General features: G+C 47.7%; 2 protein-coding genes across 14 annotated transcripts in view; one reads left to right on the forward strand and one right to left on the reverse strand.

The window, feature by feature from the left end:
- The window catches only part of ATP6V1C1 (ATPase H+ transporting V1 subunit C1), a 162,835-nt gene extending 147,252 nt beyond the window's left edge, over positions 1–15,583 (reverse strand). Inside the window, exon 1 of the mRNA XM_055800980.1 lies at positions 15,568–15,583. The gene's annotated coding sequence lies outside the window, so the exon portion shown is untranslated. The remainder of the gene's footprint in view (positions 1–15,567) is intronic.
- A 25-nt stretch (positions 15,584–15,608) lies between these two features.
- Positions 15,609–16,239, forward strand: part of UBR5 (ubiquitin protein ligase E3 component n-recognin 5) — an 89,359-nt gene continuing 88,728 nt past the window's right edge. For all 13 annotated transcript variants that reach the window (XM_055800963.1, XM_055800966.1, XM_055800965.1 and 10 more), the window contains exon 1: positions 15,609–15,950. In XM_055800963.1, the coding sequence (XP_055656938.1) occupies positions 15,889–15,950 (62 nt within the window). In that variant the 5' untranslated portion in view covers positions 15,609–15,888. The remainder of the gene's footprint in view (positions 15,951–16,239) is intronic.

The following is a 16,239-nucleotide window of genomic DNA, read 5'->3' on the forward strand; positions in this document are numbered from 1 at the left end:
TCTCATCTAAAAACAAGTGCTAAGAGCCGTCTGTGCCTGCACAGTTCAGCACAAAGTGTATTTGCTGGGTCTCGTTCTTCCATTTTAGGTATCTTGTCTACCTAAATGTAAATAAAGAACAAAATGTTATTTGCTATAAAAAAGGGCACTTTATGTTGTTAGTTAATAGTCTGGCATCTGCTTCTGTTCAGGACAGTCCTCTGTAAATGAAACTCAGCTTTGCTGCAGGAGTAGAAATCAATGTGCTAATGCCATGTAAGAGAGAACTCTTCTTAACGGGGACTTTTATTTCTCCAACACCCGTGTTCACTTCAACAGAAAATAGTTTGTATGTGCCAAGGCCACCTTTTGTTTGCTCCTCTGCAGGATGAAGGCAAGGCCTACCCACTCATCAGGGATGTGCCCAGGTTACCTGAAAACTGGTGAAGACCTCTCCATTTCCATCCACATACTTAAGAAAGTACCTCCCCAAAATGTGGTGTTGGCAATTGGTGCTGCCACCTGGGAGACGACCCTGAGCATCTGATAGGATATGAATGAGAATTCCCTCTGTGGCAGGTGTGCTGGACCAGCTGCAGCATCCCTGAGCACAGGAGGAGCCTTGCCTGTCAGCAGGGATCACTGGGCTCCTGAAGGCTTATGCAAGGATGCTTAGAGCTGTGCAAATCTCAGAAGTCACGCTTCCCTGGGAAAGCTGGTTATTTCAGTTTCCTTTCATTCCAAACTGGAACATAATAGAAATCTCAAAACCAAGTTTATTGAAGATCTTTGTTTAGATGCTGGCGTTTTATTATTTTACGGGATTCATATCAAATTGAAAAAGATTTAAAGTGCTTCTTAATTGTCATATGTCAGTGAAATCAGTGACTATGTGAAATATTTCCACTCTCATCCATCCTGCTAGGAAGAAAAAAATCTGTCAGTTTTAATGAGAGATGAGTTACCAAATAAATCTGTACCACTCACCAACATCATCTGGACACTCTGGATTACAAACGATGTCCTTCTCTGGCAGTCAGTTCTCACCACCAGCCTCCCATCATTTCTGTGACAGCTTGTCTCTGCACGAATGGAAAAAGGCATGGGCTCTGGTGATGACAAGAAAACTCCAACCCTAATTTTGCCTTTTTTCTCCAGTTTTTGTTCCCTGTTTAAAGAAGGATGAGCAGTTCTTGTTTGCAACAAAGATCTACCAGCAAGGTGCAGCAATGACTGTGGCCCAGAAGGATGAGCCATGCAGCTGCACAGGTCCTACCTCATGACACCAAGCATGGGCCACCTTTTGCAGTGGTGAAACGGGAGCTGTGTCAGCCTGTGTCACTCCAGTGAGTCTATCCCAGGGCCTCAAAGTTTTATCTAGTGTATCCTCAAAGCAGATGTAAATAACCTGGTGGTTAAAACTGAAGAGTGTCTGGTAGTTTGTTTCTGCAGTTCTAGCAACAGTGGTGTGCGTGAGGAAAGACTAGCTTAGGGCCAGTCACAGGGATCTGAACCTCCACCTGGACATCAGGTACATCCTGACATGTCACTCTACAAGAGATGCTTCCACCATTTAGGTATTATGAAACATGAAGCTCCTCAGCTTAGGGATTTTCCTTTCAGTGTATTTTTTTCTCTTTTCCATGGTTGGCTTCCAGTTTGGGGAACACCTGGGCACAAGAATGGAATCAACCTCAAAAGAAGCCAGTTCTGAAGCTACAACTAAACTTCTCCAGGCTACATGAAGCCGCAATGGCTCTTACCAAAGGGGGCTGGAGCTTCAGAGCAGGGATGGTAGCACAGGTAAACATGTCACTGAACCGCAGCTGCATGCGGAGGAGGAAGAACACAAGATGTCTCTGTGAAGTTGTTGCCCAAGATTTGTTTGAAATTAATTTCATCCTCTGTGGGTAATTATCAAATTAAATTGTTTAGGAATGAAAACTGGAAAAATTCTTTGAGAGGAAAAAAATTAGCCTTGAACTTGGTGTCCTCTCCCAAGAAACCCGTGAAGTATCTCTCATGATGTGGAAGCGGTAATTTGATTGTATTACAAAATAAACTGGAAAAACGCACAAATCCAACTGACAAGAACTTCCCAGTCAGAGGTGACTACAAAAAGCCCAGCTCACAGCATGAGCCCTCTCTAACCACATCCAGAGATGTTATTTGTGAAAGGGATCAAAGACCAGACAAAACCGTTGTTCTCATCATCTTCATTTCAGATGAATTCCGAGTCCCTCCGTATGCCACTGCGTCAAATTTCAGTTCTTTCCTTCCTCCTTTGGCAGCACCGTTAGGGTGTGAGACAGGTCAGACAGTAACTTCTCGTATTACTGAAGAGTTTAAAATTCAGCCTGTGCTTTGATGAATGATCACGATCACACCGTATTTTAGAAGCACTGATCTCTGAGACGGCCCACACGTGTCAGGCAGAGTGGGAGATGCTCTGCACCTCCCAGGCTCAGGTCTGTGAGAGTTGCTGCTTTGGAAGAGGCAATTACCTATGCACATGGATGTTGCTGCGATGAGCAAGGGTTTGCTCTGGCACCCTGCCTGCAACAGCCCTGCCTGTGTTGGAGGCTTTGGAGAAGACCCTTGCTCATTTCCAGCTGGAGATACGGTGCTGCCACAGCATGTCCTGATGTGAGAGGTCCAAAGGACCTCAGTCAGCAGCTGAGGAGATGATTCATGGGAGACGCACATCCTCACTTCAGGGAAGCTGTGCCTGTCAGAGGGGCAGGATGAACGGCTGCCAGAGGTGACTGCTTCAGCACCGAGCAGCCAGGGCAGCGCTGCCTTGGGAGGGGGCACAGCCAGATGGCCGATGGCTGCCGTCAGCACGCACCTTGGTGGGCTTCGCTCACTTCATTTCAGACCCCTACAGCAAACACACCCACTCCCCTCCAAATTTCCTCTGCCTGTGGAGAAGAGAGGTTCACCTAGGGCATGGTTAATCCCACCAGCAGCTGTACAGCTGAGTCTGTTGGGTCCCTGTTTCTCCCCACCGGCCCCAAGGAAGGTGCAGGGAAATAGCTCAGGTGTGGGCATCACCGTGGTAAGAGCAGGTGAGGCGGGTGCTGCTTTCTGAGCCCCAAAGCATGGGAACTGTGAGTCTTTGGATGTAACCTTACGCCAGTAACAGCACTGGGAATGCCTTCTGTGCATGTACGTATATCTCTGAAACGCAGAAAACCTGCTCTGAACCAGGAAAGCTCCAGATGTTGTTATAGCTCTTGCACAGTTTTCTTGTTCCAGAAACTATATCGGAAGAAAAGGCTTTTCTTTAAATTAACAACTGAGTTTCTGCCACTACAGAATGTTTTGGAGCCCCTCCTCCCACAGCATGACACGGGACACAGCTAACGAACACTGCTAGACCATCGAGCGCAGAGCTAGTTCAAACCTGTCAGGAATGTCCAGGGTTGATACCATACATTAATTATATGCTGTGTAAAAAAGGATTTCCTAAGAGCTTTTTTTCAAGTTAAACTGAAGATCTGGATCTTTCCTTTTTTTATGTGTCAAGGGACTAGATAAACCAGAATGGAAAATCCTGTAACAGCCACATTTCACACATCAGCATCGCATATCAGCGTTGCATCTCCTGAATGCCTCCTTTACCATGTAACAAACCCCTCTGTTTTAAAACAAATCTTTCTTCAAAGGAGCATCCTCAGGCTTAATATGCATTCCTGGTTTCTCCTTATGGCTTATCTTTGGAGGGGTGGAGATCCCAGGGTCCACCTTCTGAGTGCTAATGGCTTTTAGCCATGACGAGTCATCTTGACTGGTGGGCAGGGGGGAGTGGGGCACGTGCTGGGCAGGCTTTTATGACATAGCAAGGAGTGGTGGTGGCAGGCAGGAATGTGCCAGTGCTGCACCATCAGGGGCTTGCCACACATAGGGAATTTCATGAAGACTCTTAAACCATGGCCAGCTTGCTCTGCTCATCGTGCCCACGGCAGCCACCACTCCACCACCATGCCCCACATCACCCATTTTTGGGAAAAGCTACTAAGGCAGTGTACAGACAAGTAATCCCAGCAATACCTGATGCCTTCATCTCTCTTATCCCAGTCACGAGCTGCACTGACAGATGACTTCGTGATGAATGAAAAATGTGTCCTTGACAATTCCCCAACCTTTCAGCTACCAGTTTCCTCATAGAAACAGGTTTAAATGGATGCGTTCAGCTATGAAGTAGCCATAGGAAAGAAATGAGTGTTAAGAGAATTCAAATGTCATAATTATGACTACTTGGTACAGAAATGGGGGCTTTAATGTGTGCATGTTGACATTGTGGACCTGCAGCTTTAACATTTTCGTTTGATTCACTTTCTGGAACATCCCCATGCAGAAAAACTACCTGCGTGGCAGCATGCCCGCACAAAATCTGCTGGCAAAACCCACCCTCTAAGTGCAAAAGAGATGAGACTCGGTGACCCTGCCTCCAGAGGGTTAATCTTACTTAAAGTTACCTTATTGAAATCTAGTTACCTTACTGAAATCTCAGCATGGGCAAGGTTAGAGCCCACGGAAGCAAAGATCTTTGCTAAGAACCTAATTAAGATGACCGCAGGCACGTGCTAGCAAAGCAGCCTGGCCAGACCTTGCATAACACAGAAGTCAGGGCTTCATGGCTAGTGCGGACAGGACCTTGGTGTCGCATCTTCAGGAATGGTTCTGGGAATGACTTACAGTCCCCTGAAGCTGCACTGATTTCAAATGAGCTGTGAGGCATTTCCTGATACTTCATTTATGGAAATGAATGTGAACTACCATTTTGTACCACAGTTTTTGGGAAATGCTCAGGCTGGCAGGTGGTGATGACTCTCTTACAGGTGCCTGCGCTGCAAAACTTCTCCAGCACACTGTAGAGGTTTCCTAGCAACTTCCTTCCACGGTCTTTGTGCTTAGATTTGTTTTGGGATGTGGGCCATTATAAAACAGTACTTCTGCCTATTTAAACTAGTTTAGTTCTTTTAAGCTGGCAAGGCAAGTGCAGTACAGCAGCAGTGTCTGATTTATATCCTTTTTAGCTACTCCCTCCAAAACTAACAGAGACCTGAACAAATGTAGGTGGGTTTCTTGCTTTTTTTTCACTAATCAAATCACCAGCTCATTGCTCAAATTGCTGAGCAATAAGAAAACTCCAATTCCATCTTTAAAAAACGAATACACAGGAGCAATGGCTTCTCTGATCTCTGCATCTATTAGGCTTGCTAAGCTCCTCTGGCGTATCCGAAACCAACAGATGTTGATCATGTGCTTTGGACAACTCTTTCCAAATACATGACAGACATCACATTTTTGAGCCAAAAATGCTCTTAAAAACAAGCAAAACCAAAGTAGCTAAACTGTGCTAACCTTCGTGCGCATGCATGTGTATCCAGTTTAAAATTGGCCATAGGTTTTAAGTCTGTAAATTCACTGATAGCATCCAGGTTTGAACACACTGCAGTGTTTATTCAGTATTTTGTACTGGCTCAGTCAGCTTGAAATGACACCCTTAACTAGAAAGGAAGCGAGGGAGCAATTTGGTAAGCGGAGCAAACTCAAAAGACTTTGGGTATAAGGGGATGCAGGAGAGAAACCCAGATTATCCCAATCTCCTAGAGCATTATTTGTTACTGAAGTCATCCACTACACAAACACACATATCTTCAAAGATAGCAGAGGGGAAAAAATGACTCCCCTCCCCTCATTTAGCAACTGGAATGTGAATGCCAAGTGCCTTGGTGTTTTCCTTGGCACCTGTGCTGTTCTGCGAGCTCTCTTAGAGAGAACCATGAGCAACTGAAGTGCAGGAGGAAATGTGGAACCGAGTCCCCCTGTGCTGCAGCCAGACTCCTTCCTGCCCTCAGCAGGATCTGTCCCTGCTGATGCTGAACAAACCCCGTATTCACGGGGCTTGGCATCCCACCTGAGGCACAAACCCAGCCCTTCCAAAACCACCCTACATGAACTCTCTCCCTCTCCAGGCTTGGCTGCCACCAAGACTATTTTAACTCAGCATCAGGCACCTCCATCAGAGATTAGCTGCTCTTACACCCTTGTGTGAGCTGGGGATTTGCCAGCTCCTGCCATTTGCCATACTGCCCTGCCATAACCCATGGATTTCTTGCTCAGCACTAGTGCTTGCACTGATGTGGCTATGTCAGCTGTTGGCATCGGCTGCAGAGATCAGGGCAAACTTCCAGAGCAGATCAGGCCTTGGATTTCTATCAAAACCCATCTGTTCCTGGATGAGAGTTATTCCCACCACCTTTATAGCTGGATGGGATAATGAGCTATTGAACCCACAAATCAGCACAACATGGAGCTCTTTTAATAGCCTTTCTCTCCAGAAAGTCAAGGCTGCTACCGTACCTTGTGTTCACCAGCCAGCCCAGCAAGCTAGGAGGACTTCTAGCTGACAATCTCAATTGTTTTTAAAGTGTTACCACACTGCTGACATTTGAAAAGCAATTCGATATTTCTCCCATGACAGTTACTTCAAGTAATCTGCAAACAACCTGTATGAAACAGCGGATGACAGCCACGATGCTTGTCTTTTCTGAGATGCCAGGCAGGACAGTGAGGTGAACACCGCAGCAAATACACCTCCACTGTCAACTTAAACCCATTTGGTAAGGGGGTGTGTGCAGGAGGGTTAGCCTCACACCTCGGGCCCTGCCGCAGGAGCGTTGCAATTAAAGAGTGCAAGGGCTGAAAGGAATTCCCACGGAGCTGCTGTGGCAGCGCTCCCTCCGCAGCAAGCTGCAGCACCAAGGGTTAACACTCTGCTGCCTGCCTCCACAAATCTGCATAATGCCTTGCGTTTGGCAGCTCATTTGCATAATTTTATATGACTCTTTTGTGTCGAAAACAAAATCTAAAACATAGCTTGAAAAAATAAGTGGTAGATACTAACATTTCATATACTGAGAAGGCTCGCTTAAGTCTATTTGTCTGAACTCGTCAATTGAGGTTGTAAAAATAATTTTAACAGATTGATGTTGTTTCTTTATTGCAGAGCCTTGGGTGTTCTTTCCCGGTGCCATTTTGACTACCCTAAATAAGGTCTGATGTGCCCAGCCACCCCGCACAGCGGGGCTGAAGCATGCCCTACACAGGCTGAGAGCAGTCGGTGGGCTCAGCAGCTCCAGCCTTTGCGAGGGGGGTGCAGCCAGCCCCTCTCGTTAAACTGGAGACACAATGCCAGCAGCTGGAGACTGTACCCAGGGGTGTCGACACGCCAGCATGAGCTCAGTGTCCCACCTCCCACTGCAATGAGGGATTCAGCTCACCAGAGGACAGACACCTACATTTCATCAGCTGAATCACGCCCCATCTCCACTGATTACCATAACTAAGCCTCCACTGACTGAAGTGGGCGATAAGACACCTAAATTCAGGGATCTCTTGTCTGGACCTGATTCCCACCGCAAGTTCAGCTGACAGCGTGTCGTGTCGGTCTTTGCGGGCTGAGCCCCACAGCCCTCAGCTCTTCTCTCCCTCATCCTGGGAGACAGATATAAAGCACAGCATCTTCCACTTGCTGTGATGTGTTTCAGTGTAGGAGAAGGGGCTATTAGCTTGAACTGGCATGTCAGTGTGTTTTAAATCATAGTTTATCAGAGCAGCAGAATAAATCATAGGAAATAGGAAGCCAAACGGATAAGATACGCATTTAACAGTAAACTCACCTGTTGTTATGACTGAAGCCTATCTGAACTCCCACCCCAGTGCCTTACATACTGTAAACTTCAGTACACTCCTCAGGCAGAGACCTGTAATTTCTGCATCAAAAATTTACAGCATTTCTAGATGGGGCATCCCAAAACAATGCACTTTTGCTCTTGACTTTGCAGTCCCAAAAGCTAGGTGACAGAGGAGACATCTCCCACTTGTGCCCAGCAGGCGCTCTGTGCAGAGGAGTAGCCAAGGGGCAGAAGAAGGGCTCATTGCCCCCTCCTCTGCCAGCTGGAAGGCACCGCATAAGGGAAACCTTCAGGCAAATCTAGCTGGGTCTAGGTAGCTTGTACAAGCTGTATGGGGAAAAGAACAAGTGTAGGTATGTAATCTTGAGCGAACAGACCTGTCAAATGCTAACAAGTTTCTACCTGGCATGTTTAATTCAGTTTTAATTTTGCCCAGTGCTCATAACCCAAATTCAGGTGAACGTTGGCGTTTCCTGCAAGTGATAATACACCGACTGCCCTCCTTCAGACTCTAGTGGCATGACAGTTTTCAATAAAATGTTTCAAATATGATTAAAGGCCATCTTTTTCTATCATCACCTTTTGTAATAGCTAAACCTTTTGCTTGATACTTCTGTTAAAAATTAGACAAAGGCAGATACGCCGCATTAAACATTCAGCCCGAATAATTAAAGGCTGATAAATTTACAAACACCGCAGTTCACCTCGGTTTGTAGCAGTAGGCAACATTCATTGCAAGTGGAACTACCTGTAAGTTCAGTTAGTAGCCAGTAATTCTGTATTTGCAAATCTGCCTGCAGTTGCACGTAAACTACCTACCTATCTATATAAATACATGCACCAACACATACAACAGACAAGTGCTGTAACTGCTGTTACAATAAAATGTTCATCCATCAAAGTCCCTTTCCTCTTACAAAGCACGGAAAAAAAAACATTCCAAACTATTTATTCATATTTTCTTTCCTCCATTAGTTTCACTGAAGCTAAATGTGAACTGGCAAAACAGTTCCCAACACAGGTCTCTGTGTACTGCATCTCCTACTGACCACTGCCCCCACTGCACTTTTCTTTTTACTTTTTTCCTTTTCAGCACTGAATCTCCAGCAGCATAAAATTCCTAAAACTTTCTTTCATGGGACTCCCATCTGTTAGAGCTGCCTCTTCTTGCATGAAGTCAACATCTATTTTTTTTGACATTTTATCTCTTCTGTGACTGGTTGTGATGACCTGCTGCAATTATGTTCTCAGCTTGGGAATACACTACAATGACATGGAGGAACAGTTAAAGAACGGCTGTTCTGTTGTATGTAAATGTCCTCAGTGATTTAAGGAGGGAAAAACAAAGAAGAAAAAAAATCTCGTAAGTTTTTTAGCAGAATGGTGAGATCTTTCCTGAAAGCAAAGTCCATTATTTAAAGGGAATGGGGTGGTCCAAGAGATGAGAATGCTTTCACTCGCAGGGAGCTGTGTTTGAAACCATGCCTGCTTGCCCATGGCAGGAGCCTCTGGCTGCTGAAATGTGGAATAGCTGTTTTAGAAGAGATGGTGAATTTGCAGCCTCTGCGTACACTCATTCTGCACAGGCCAAATTTCTCCTGAACAGCACTTCTCAAATGACACAGCCTCTGGTTTGCTTAAAATGCCAGCTGTAAATGGAAGCTGCTTCAGAGCTGTCTCATGGGCAGCTCAGTTTTCTCTCTGTGTGCCTAGGTTGTCATTTAAATCGGCAGTTTGGGCTCAAAACTCGTCTCCCTCTCACCACCCTCCAGGTCACGTTGCAGAGCAGCCTGAGACCACACAACCTGGCCTCCTTTTGGTGAAACCAAATGGAAACCTGTGCTCCCAAAGAGCGGGAAGCTGTGGATGTTCAGTCTGTGAGGCACACCTAGAGCTGGCCAACACAAATCCCCTCAAATTGCAGCACTGCAGATTCTTGGGCACTCAGCACCCATTGCTTTATGTTACAGTTGGCTCCTCTTCAACTTTTAAAATTTCAACAATTTTTCGAGTGGAATTAAACACAAATGCAACAACTACCTACTATTTCTTTCTATATTATAAATATCCGTCCACGACAGGTGGCTATTTAATGGCAGAGGAACAGCAGCTATAAAGTAGGCTACTACACCGAAAGGTAAATCTTGGTCCCATCGGAGTCCATGGAACAATTCATTTGCTTTTGCCCTGGAAGGTCTCCACTTCTTTCCCTGTCAGAAACAAATTTACTCTGCAACGATTTCAGAAGCAGTACATGAATCAAGGCCATACAGAAGTATTGCTGGGAATGCAGTTCACCCTCACAATTTATACAGGTGATTTTTTTTTGAAACTGCCACCTTTGAAGGTAAATACGGTTAAGGCAAGAGTAACTAAACCAATCAAATGGAACTAACAGGGAAATAAAACCCCTTTTCTGTCCCAGTTAATCATCCAGACTCCCTTGGCAGCCTGCAGTCACATGAGCAGGAGAAGGCAATCCACAGGGAACCCAGATGACCTGCTAGGGTCACATGCCCGCCTTTTAGGTTGCTGAAGTTCAAACAAATTCTGTCTTTCCCTACCATAAGCTTACAGAAGCCACTCTGATGTAAATGAGCACCACGCTGCCTTTCAGCTGCCTGCACAGGGGCACCTGCCCAGGTGACACAGCCAACACAAAGCCTCAGAGATAGACCCATGACGTACACTGTCCATATGAGCTCTGCCCGTGCTGCCTTCCAGGGACAGTCGCACAAAGCGGCTGTCCACAGCCTCTGTTCCCAAGATGTTCAGCTCCTGCACCATGCCCAGGATGCCTGCTGAGCTCTTCCTGTGGCACCCAGCTGCATTTGTCAGCAGACAGGTCTGGTCTACACATACAAAAGCCATTGCGTAAACTTTGTGGTTGGGCCTGGACAAGAAGAGATGTCCTGAATGCCTAGTCAGAAGGAAGAGGTGTTCAGAAGTGTCTCTGTGGGAGCTGGAGAAGGATGCAAGTAAGGTGAGGAGCAATGTCAAGTGAGGGATCTATCAAAACAAAACCTCAGTCTGCCAGATACTGGTGGATGTACAAACTCCAATGAGTACTTGGCAGAGATCTCACCTTGGTCCCAGACATAACTGTGCCAAGTCCCCTAAAGAGAAGCAAGTACCCTGACTTCACACTAAAGAAAGGAGAAACAGACGCAGAATCCTTATTTCTAGCCCAGGAGTCCTTCACCTGCAGTACTGCCTTATTTTAAACAGGTGTATTTCAGTCCGTGTGCGGTAGCGAGTGTTGTATCAGCAGGCTGTGTGTCAGTGTCTAGCTTACCATATTAACTTCTGAACATTTGAGTCTCTTTGGGCCACATTTTGACACAAGGTTCTGGTCTCAGAGATCTGTTAGCTTAATTGACCCGAGCATCAGAAAGGAGGCAGGAGAACTGATTAGTACTGCACCTAAGGGAAAGACTGCAGCAGAGCTCAACCTTTTTTAGTTGCTGGAGAATCCATAGGGCAGACAGAAATGGTGCACCACTAGACACCAAAGAACCCACTGCAAGAAAAAAATCCATGGGAAACAAGTTTTCATCAGTTCTGAACCTTATTAAGCTCCCTGCTCTTTTGTGTCCTTAAACTATACTTCTTAAAGACCATAATCATTTCGCACACAAGACAAATTATTTTTCTATTACAGCAACCTCTTCACTTGACAGCCAGGTGCAAGTTAGAAAATAAAGGATTATAAACACTTAATACCTGTTATCAAGATGAAGTTTCAGCTGTCATAAATAAGCAATGCATTAAAAAAAAAAATCAGGCTATGACAATGTGGGAGATGAGCATGACAAAACATAGCCCAGGACAGCAGAAAGCAAATGGCTGGCAGCGCAGCCCTCCTCAGCTGGAACTGATTTCTAGTATTAACTTGCAAACTATGCAGGTACTTGAGTTGCAAAACACACCACTGTGGTTTAGAAACCTGACGTTCCCAGCCCCAAACTGCTCTTACGCTGCACCTAGACAGAGGGAGAGCAAGAGGCAGCCAAGGAACTTGGCTTGAGTTTGTGGCACAAGGTGCTGGAAACAAAATTTCTTCCTTTGCAACGTACTTTGTTGCTTGCTATAGGAACTTCTGTGCAGCCTTGGGAATAATCTAGAAGCTGCAGTTTTGTGCACAACATTCTTGTTGACATTTCCAGGAATGCTGGCCTCATTTCTTCCACAGCAAAATACAATCTTCTGCTGCCAGCTTTATGTCATCTCTGTCGACATCTGGAGTTAACAGCCTGGAAAGCACATACTGGGGCTCTTCTTAGCTGCCTGAAGCCTTTACTCCTGCTCAGGGCCTCCTCCCTGACTTCATCATGCCCCATCAGCCACAGGCCCCGCTGCACCTGCCAGCATCTGCTTGCACTGTTTACAGAGCAAAGTCCCTTATAGTCCACCTACTTTAACCCTCCCATCCCTTTGGGGACTAAGTCTTCTGTGCAAAGCACCAGGCCTGCAGCTGCCCAGGGAGTTTAGCGAGCAGTCAGGAGTAAGTCTGTCCTGGTGCATGTGATTCAGAAGCTGTTTCTGATGGGAAAGTACCTGGTCTACTGAACTGGCCATTTGTGGAGCAGGAGGCTGGAGGAGATGCCCTCCAGAGGTTCCTTCCAACCCATGCGCTTCTACCAGTCTGAAAACTTCAGGAAATGCTGACTCTCATCACAACTTAATTTCAGACACAACAGCAATGATCCCACAGCAGTTATTTTATATGGTATTTCCAAGCTGGCAAAAACTCTCGCACAGACAAGTATACCAGCAAGGAACTTGTTTGGCTAGTTGGGTGTTGGTGTATTTATAGCTGCACCTTCATAAGGAAGCTGCTGCTTTATCACTAGGCCTGAAAATAGCACCATCTATACACCGAGGAGCTGTGCAACACAGGGAAGTAAATTTCTCAGGCCAAGACAGAAGTCCTGTCTTTAAGATATATTTTGTAAAGAACAAAAATCTAGTTCAGTTCTTGATTTTTTTCATGACTTGGTAAATATGGATTTTTAAATACCATTTCGGTATTGGATGTTGTCATCCAACAGGCTTAGTCAATCTACAAAACTTAGGAAAAGTTTTATTTTTAAGTTCTTAAAAAACAGGGGGTGTAAGAACGAGAGGTTCTACTATGAGCAAGCAATTCTATTTGGAGTCAGTTCAGGTAATGAAAGGACCATCAAACTCTGTTACCTTCATGAGCGGACAACGCAGGCATTCGATGCGTTACCACTTACTGGTACTCCAAAAGTCAACCGGTAAGATGCAGCCTTGCATTCTTGTTCGAGAAGTGTGGGTGCTTCCGACAGCATGCTGGAACTTCCACCGTGCTACAAACACCTGTCAGATTAACAATATCGTCAGCTTGGGTTTTTGCCCTCTCATCTACACTTAGGATTACCTGCCATTCTAGACAGCAGCATAAACTCTTTGTGCGAACAAAAGCTGACATTCGCACTACTTAAGTTTATTCTGGCTGCAAGTGCAAGTTCCAGTAGAATCCATTTTTTTTTTCTTTTTTGCTTATGCTGAGTGTTTGCATTGACACAGCCATAGGCAATGGCTAAAACTGGGGTTCAGTCATAATGTAAATAAAGCTACAGAAAAGGATTACTTGGAAATGCCAGCAGCAGAATGCTGAGCCCTAACAGACATGAGCCCTCTTTGGGCTTTTCCAGCTCTTTTCCTGTCTTTTATCCAACAGGTTTCCATAACCCATTAACCTCTAAAGCTTGCACGTGAAGGGCAGAAGGAAGAGAGTAATAGAAAACCCTTCCTTATGCCTGGCCCCTAAGAGAACTCCACTGAACAAGTCTGTTATTTGGAAATGTAAACACTTTGGAGGACTAGATCTTGATCCCAAGAGCAAACAAATATCTGGAGCTTCCCAAACCCTACCAAAAATTCTTGAAAGCATTCCCAGGGATGCAACAAGACCTACTGCAGGAGTTCATGTGGCCCATCCTCCTACAGTTCAATGGAAAAGAGGAATGACTGTCAAAGGCAAACACTAATTTTTTGTCTGGGAAACAACAGTAAAATTGAGGTGCATGGTTTTTCAGGTGATTATCAAAACACACTAGTGATTCTGATAAGATGACTGAGGTCAAGACAGCTTAGAAAAATCTCTTATTGCAATAAACACCACAAATGTTTTCAGGAAAAGCATGAAGACTGATATTAAAAAAAAAAAAAAAAAAGCAAAACAACAAAACCCACAGACAAAGCAGGAGAAAACTAACAAATTTCGGGACAATCAAATGCAGACCTAAATACTCCAAAGACTTAGCTCTGTCCTAAGAGGAAAAAAAAGGGTCCATCATGGATCTACACATTGTTAAAAGCACAGCTACTGCACTGACTCACTATCAAACAGAACCAGTCCTTCTCCATGTCTTGTGTATTTCCAGAAAACTATTGGGATTTTCCTTCTAGGATAAGCTAAATTACTTATTTGTGCTTTTGAATCCACTTGAATATCACTGTCACTTGATAACAGAACATTTGGGGAAACAGTGAGAATGAGAAAGCTAGAACACATCAACTGAGTATTTCTTCTCTTTATTGCATTTCCTGTTAATGATAGTTGCACTTAAAAAAATACACACCCCCAGATCTTTTGGCTGCAAGAAGCTACATCAGCTAATTCTTGAATTAGCTCCTTTCAGCTGTAGTGGAGAAGGAGCCAGGGAAGAAAGAGGAATAGAAGATGAGCAAGTTGCAAAATTCCTTAGATTTGGTAGTGGAGGAACAAACTATGACTTCTATAAATTAAATCTCAGAAAATAAATTTAACTTACAGAAATAGATTCTAGAATTTTTTTTATACCATTATGATGTGATTGCTAGTGTTCCTCACATACTGAAAAATTACAAGACCGTTTTCTAAATTTCTGATTTCCTGAAAACAAGCAAGAGCAGGCTGCAAACCCTAGTAAAAAAAAAAAAAAAAATCAAAGCTTGGTAGAATCCCGGCTAAGGTGTTAGTTTCTAGAGAAACTAATAGCTGTTTTGTTGACTTTGTTACACAACTTTCAGCAAATCGAGATGTTGATTTGTTAAAAACAACTCCATTTGCAAGGTGCACTCTCCTGGAACGCTCGAGTTGAACCCTGTCCAGAGGGAGGGTGCGCAGCCAGAGCTCCATCGAGTACTTCACTGGCTCGGGAACGAAGTTTTTACCGCGATCCACCACCCGCCTCGCAGGGAAAGGGTGGGAAACTCCGGCTGTTGGGGGGGGAAGCGGCGCTACTCGTAAGTAGGAACCACAAAGCGAGCAGCCGGCTTTAGCGAGTCGGTACAGGGCAGCAGCTTTGCAGCACCGTGCGGCGGCGGGGAGAGCCCTGTCGCACACCCCCCCCGCCGCGGAACAGCCCTGCGGGCAGGGGCGGCCACACACACCCCCCCTCCCCCCACCGGCCGTGCCCCCCCCGCAGGGCGCCGGGCAGCGAGCCGAGCCACGCGCCGCTCACGGGGCACGGCCCGGCGCGCGCAGCCCCCGCGGGTGCCGGGGAGGCGCTCAGCAAGGCCGCGGCGCTGCGGCCTGTGCCCAGGAAAGCGGCGCTGGGCCGTGCCGTGCCGGGCCAGCCCCCTCAGAGCCCGGCTGACGGGAGGGGAAACGGTGCCGCCACGCTTCCGCCGAGCTCGGCCGCCAGGGAAGGGAAGGGAACGGCTCCGTCCGCTGCCTCAGGGAGCCCCGCGCCCGAACCGCCCCGCCCCCGCCCGACAAGGCGTCACTCTCCGGGCACGTGGCCTTTTACGCCGCTCGCGCATGACGTCACCGCGTTCCGCCAGGCCTCCCTGACCAATCGGCGGCGCGCTTAGTGAAGAGGCGCCGCGCGGCGGCGCGCGCGCCAGTCAGCGCAAAGCTTACACCGCGGCCGCGCGCCGCCGCCCCGCCCTCCCCGGCGCGGCGCACGGAGGGAGGGAGAAGGGCCCGCTGGAAGTTAAGATGGCGGCGCGTGCGTGAGTGCGGCGCGGGCTGAGCCTCCTGCCAGCGCCGTTGCGGCGGGTTCCTGCTTCCTCGCGCCGCGCGCCGCGGCGGGCCAGCCGAGAGCTCCACCGGTGGCCCTGAGCGGCCCCGGGGGAGGGACGGAGGCCGCGCGCCCCCTCCCCCGCCGCCCCCCCCGCCCCCATTGTGTGCCCGGCCCCCGCCCGCCCGCCTCCCTTCGCCGGGGGGGGCTGAGCGGCGGCGTGGAACATGACCTCGATCCACTTCGTGGTGCACCCGCTGCCGGGCACCGAGGACCAGCTCAATGACCGGTGAGGGGCAGGCCGTGCGGCGGGGGGGCGGAGGGGAGGGGCCGGCCCGCCGGGGCTCGGCCCCCTGTGGGTGAGGGGAGCGGCCGGAGCGCGGCGCGGCGGGGGCGCCCCGGGGGAGCGGGCAGTACCGGCCGCCGGGGACGTTCCGGCACCCCCCCCCCCGCCGCCGGCACCCCGGCCGCCGTGCCGCAGGGCCCCGGCGCTTTCCCCCGGCAGAGGCCGGCGTCGAGGAGCGGTGCGGGCCGCGCCGCACGCAGCCGGCCCCTCCGGGCAGCCGCCGCCGTAAACT

The sequence above is a fragment of the Falco peregrinus genome, chromosome 3 (assembly GCF_023634155.1).
Source record: "Falco peregrinus isolate bFalPer1 chromosome 3, bFalPer1.pri, whole genome shotgun sequence".
NCBI lineage: Eukaryota > Metazoa > Chordata > Aves > Falconiformes > Falconidae > Falco > Falco peregrinus.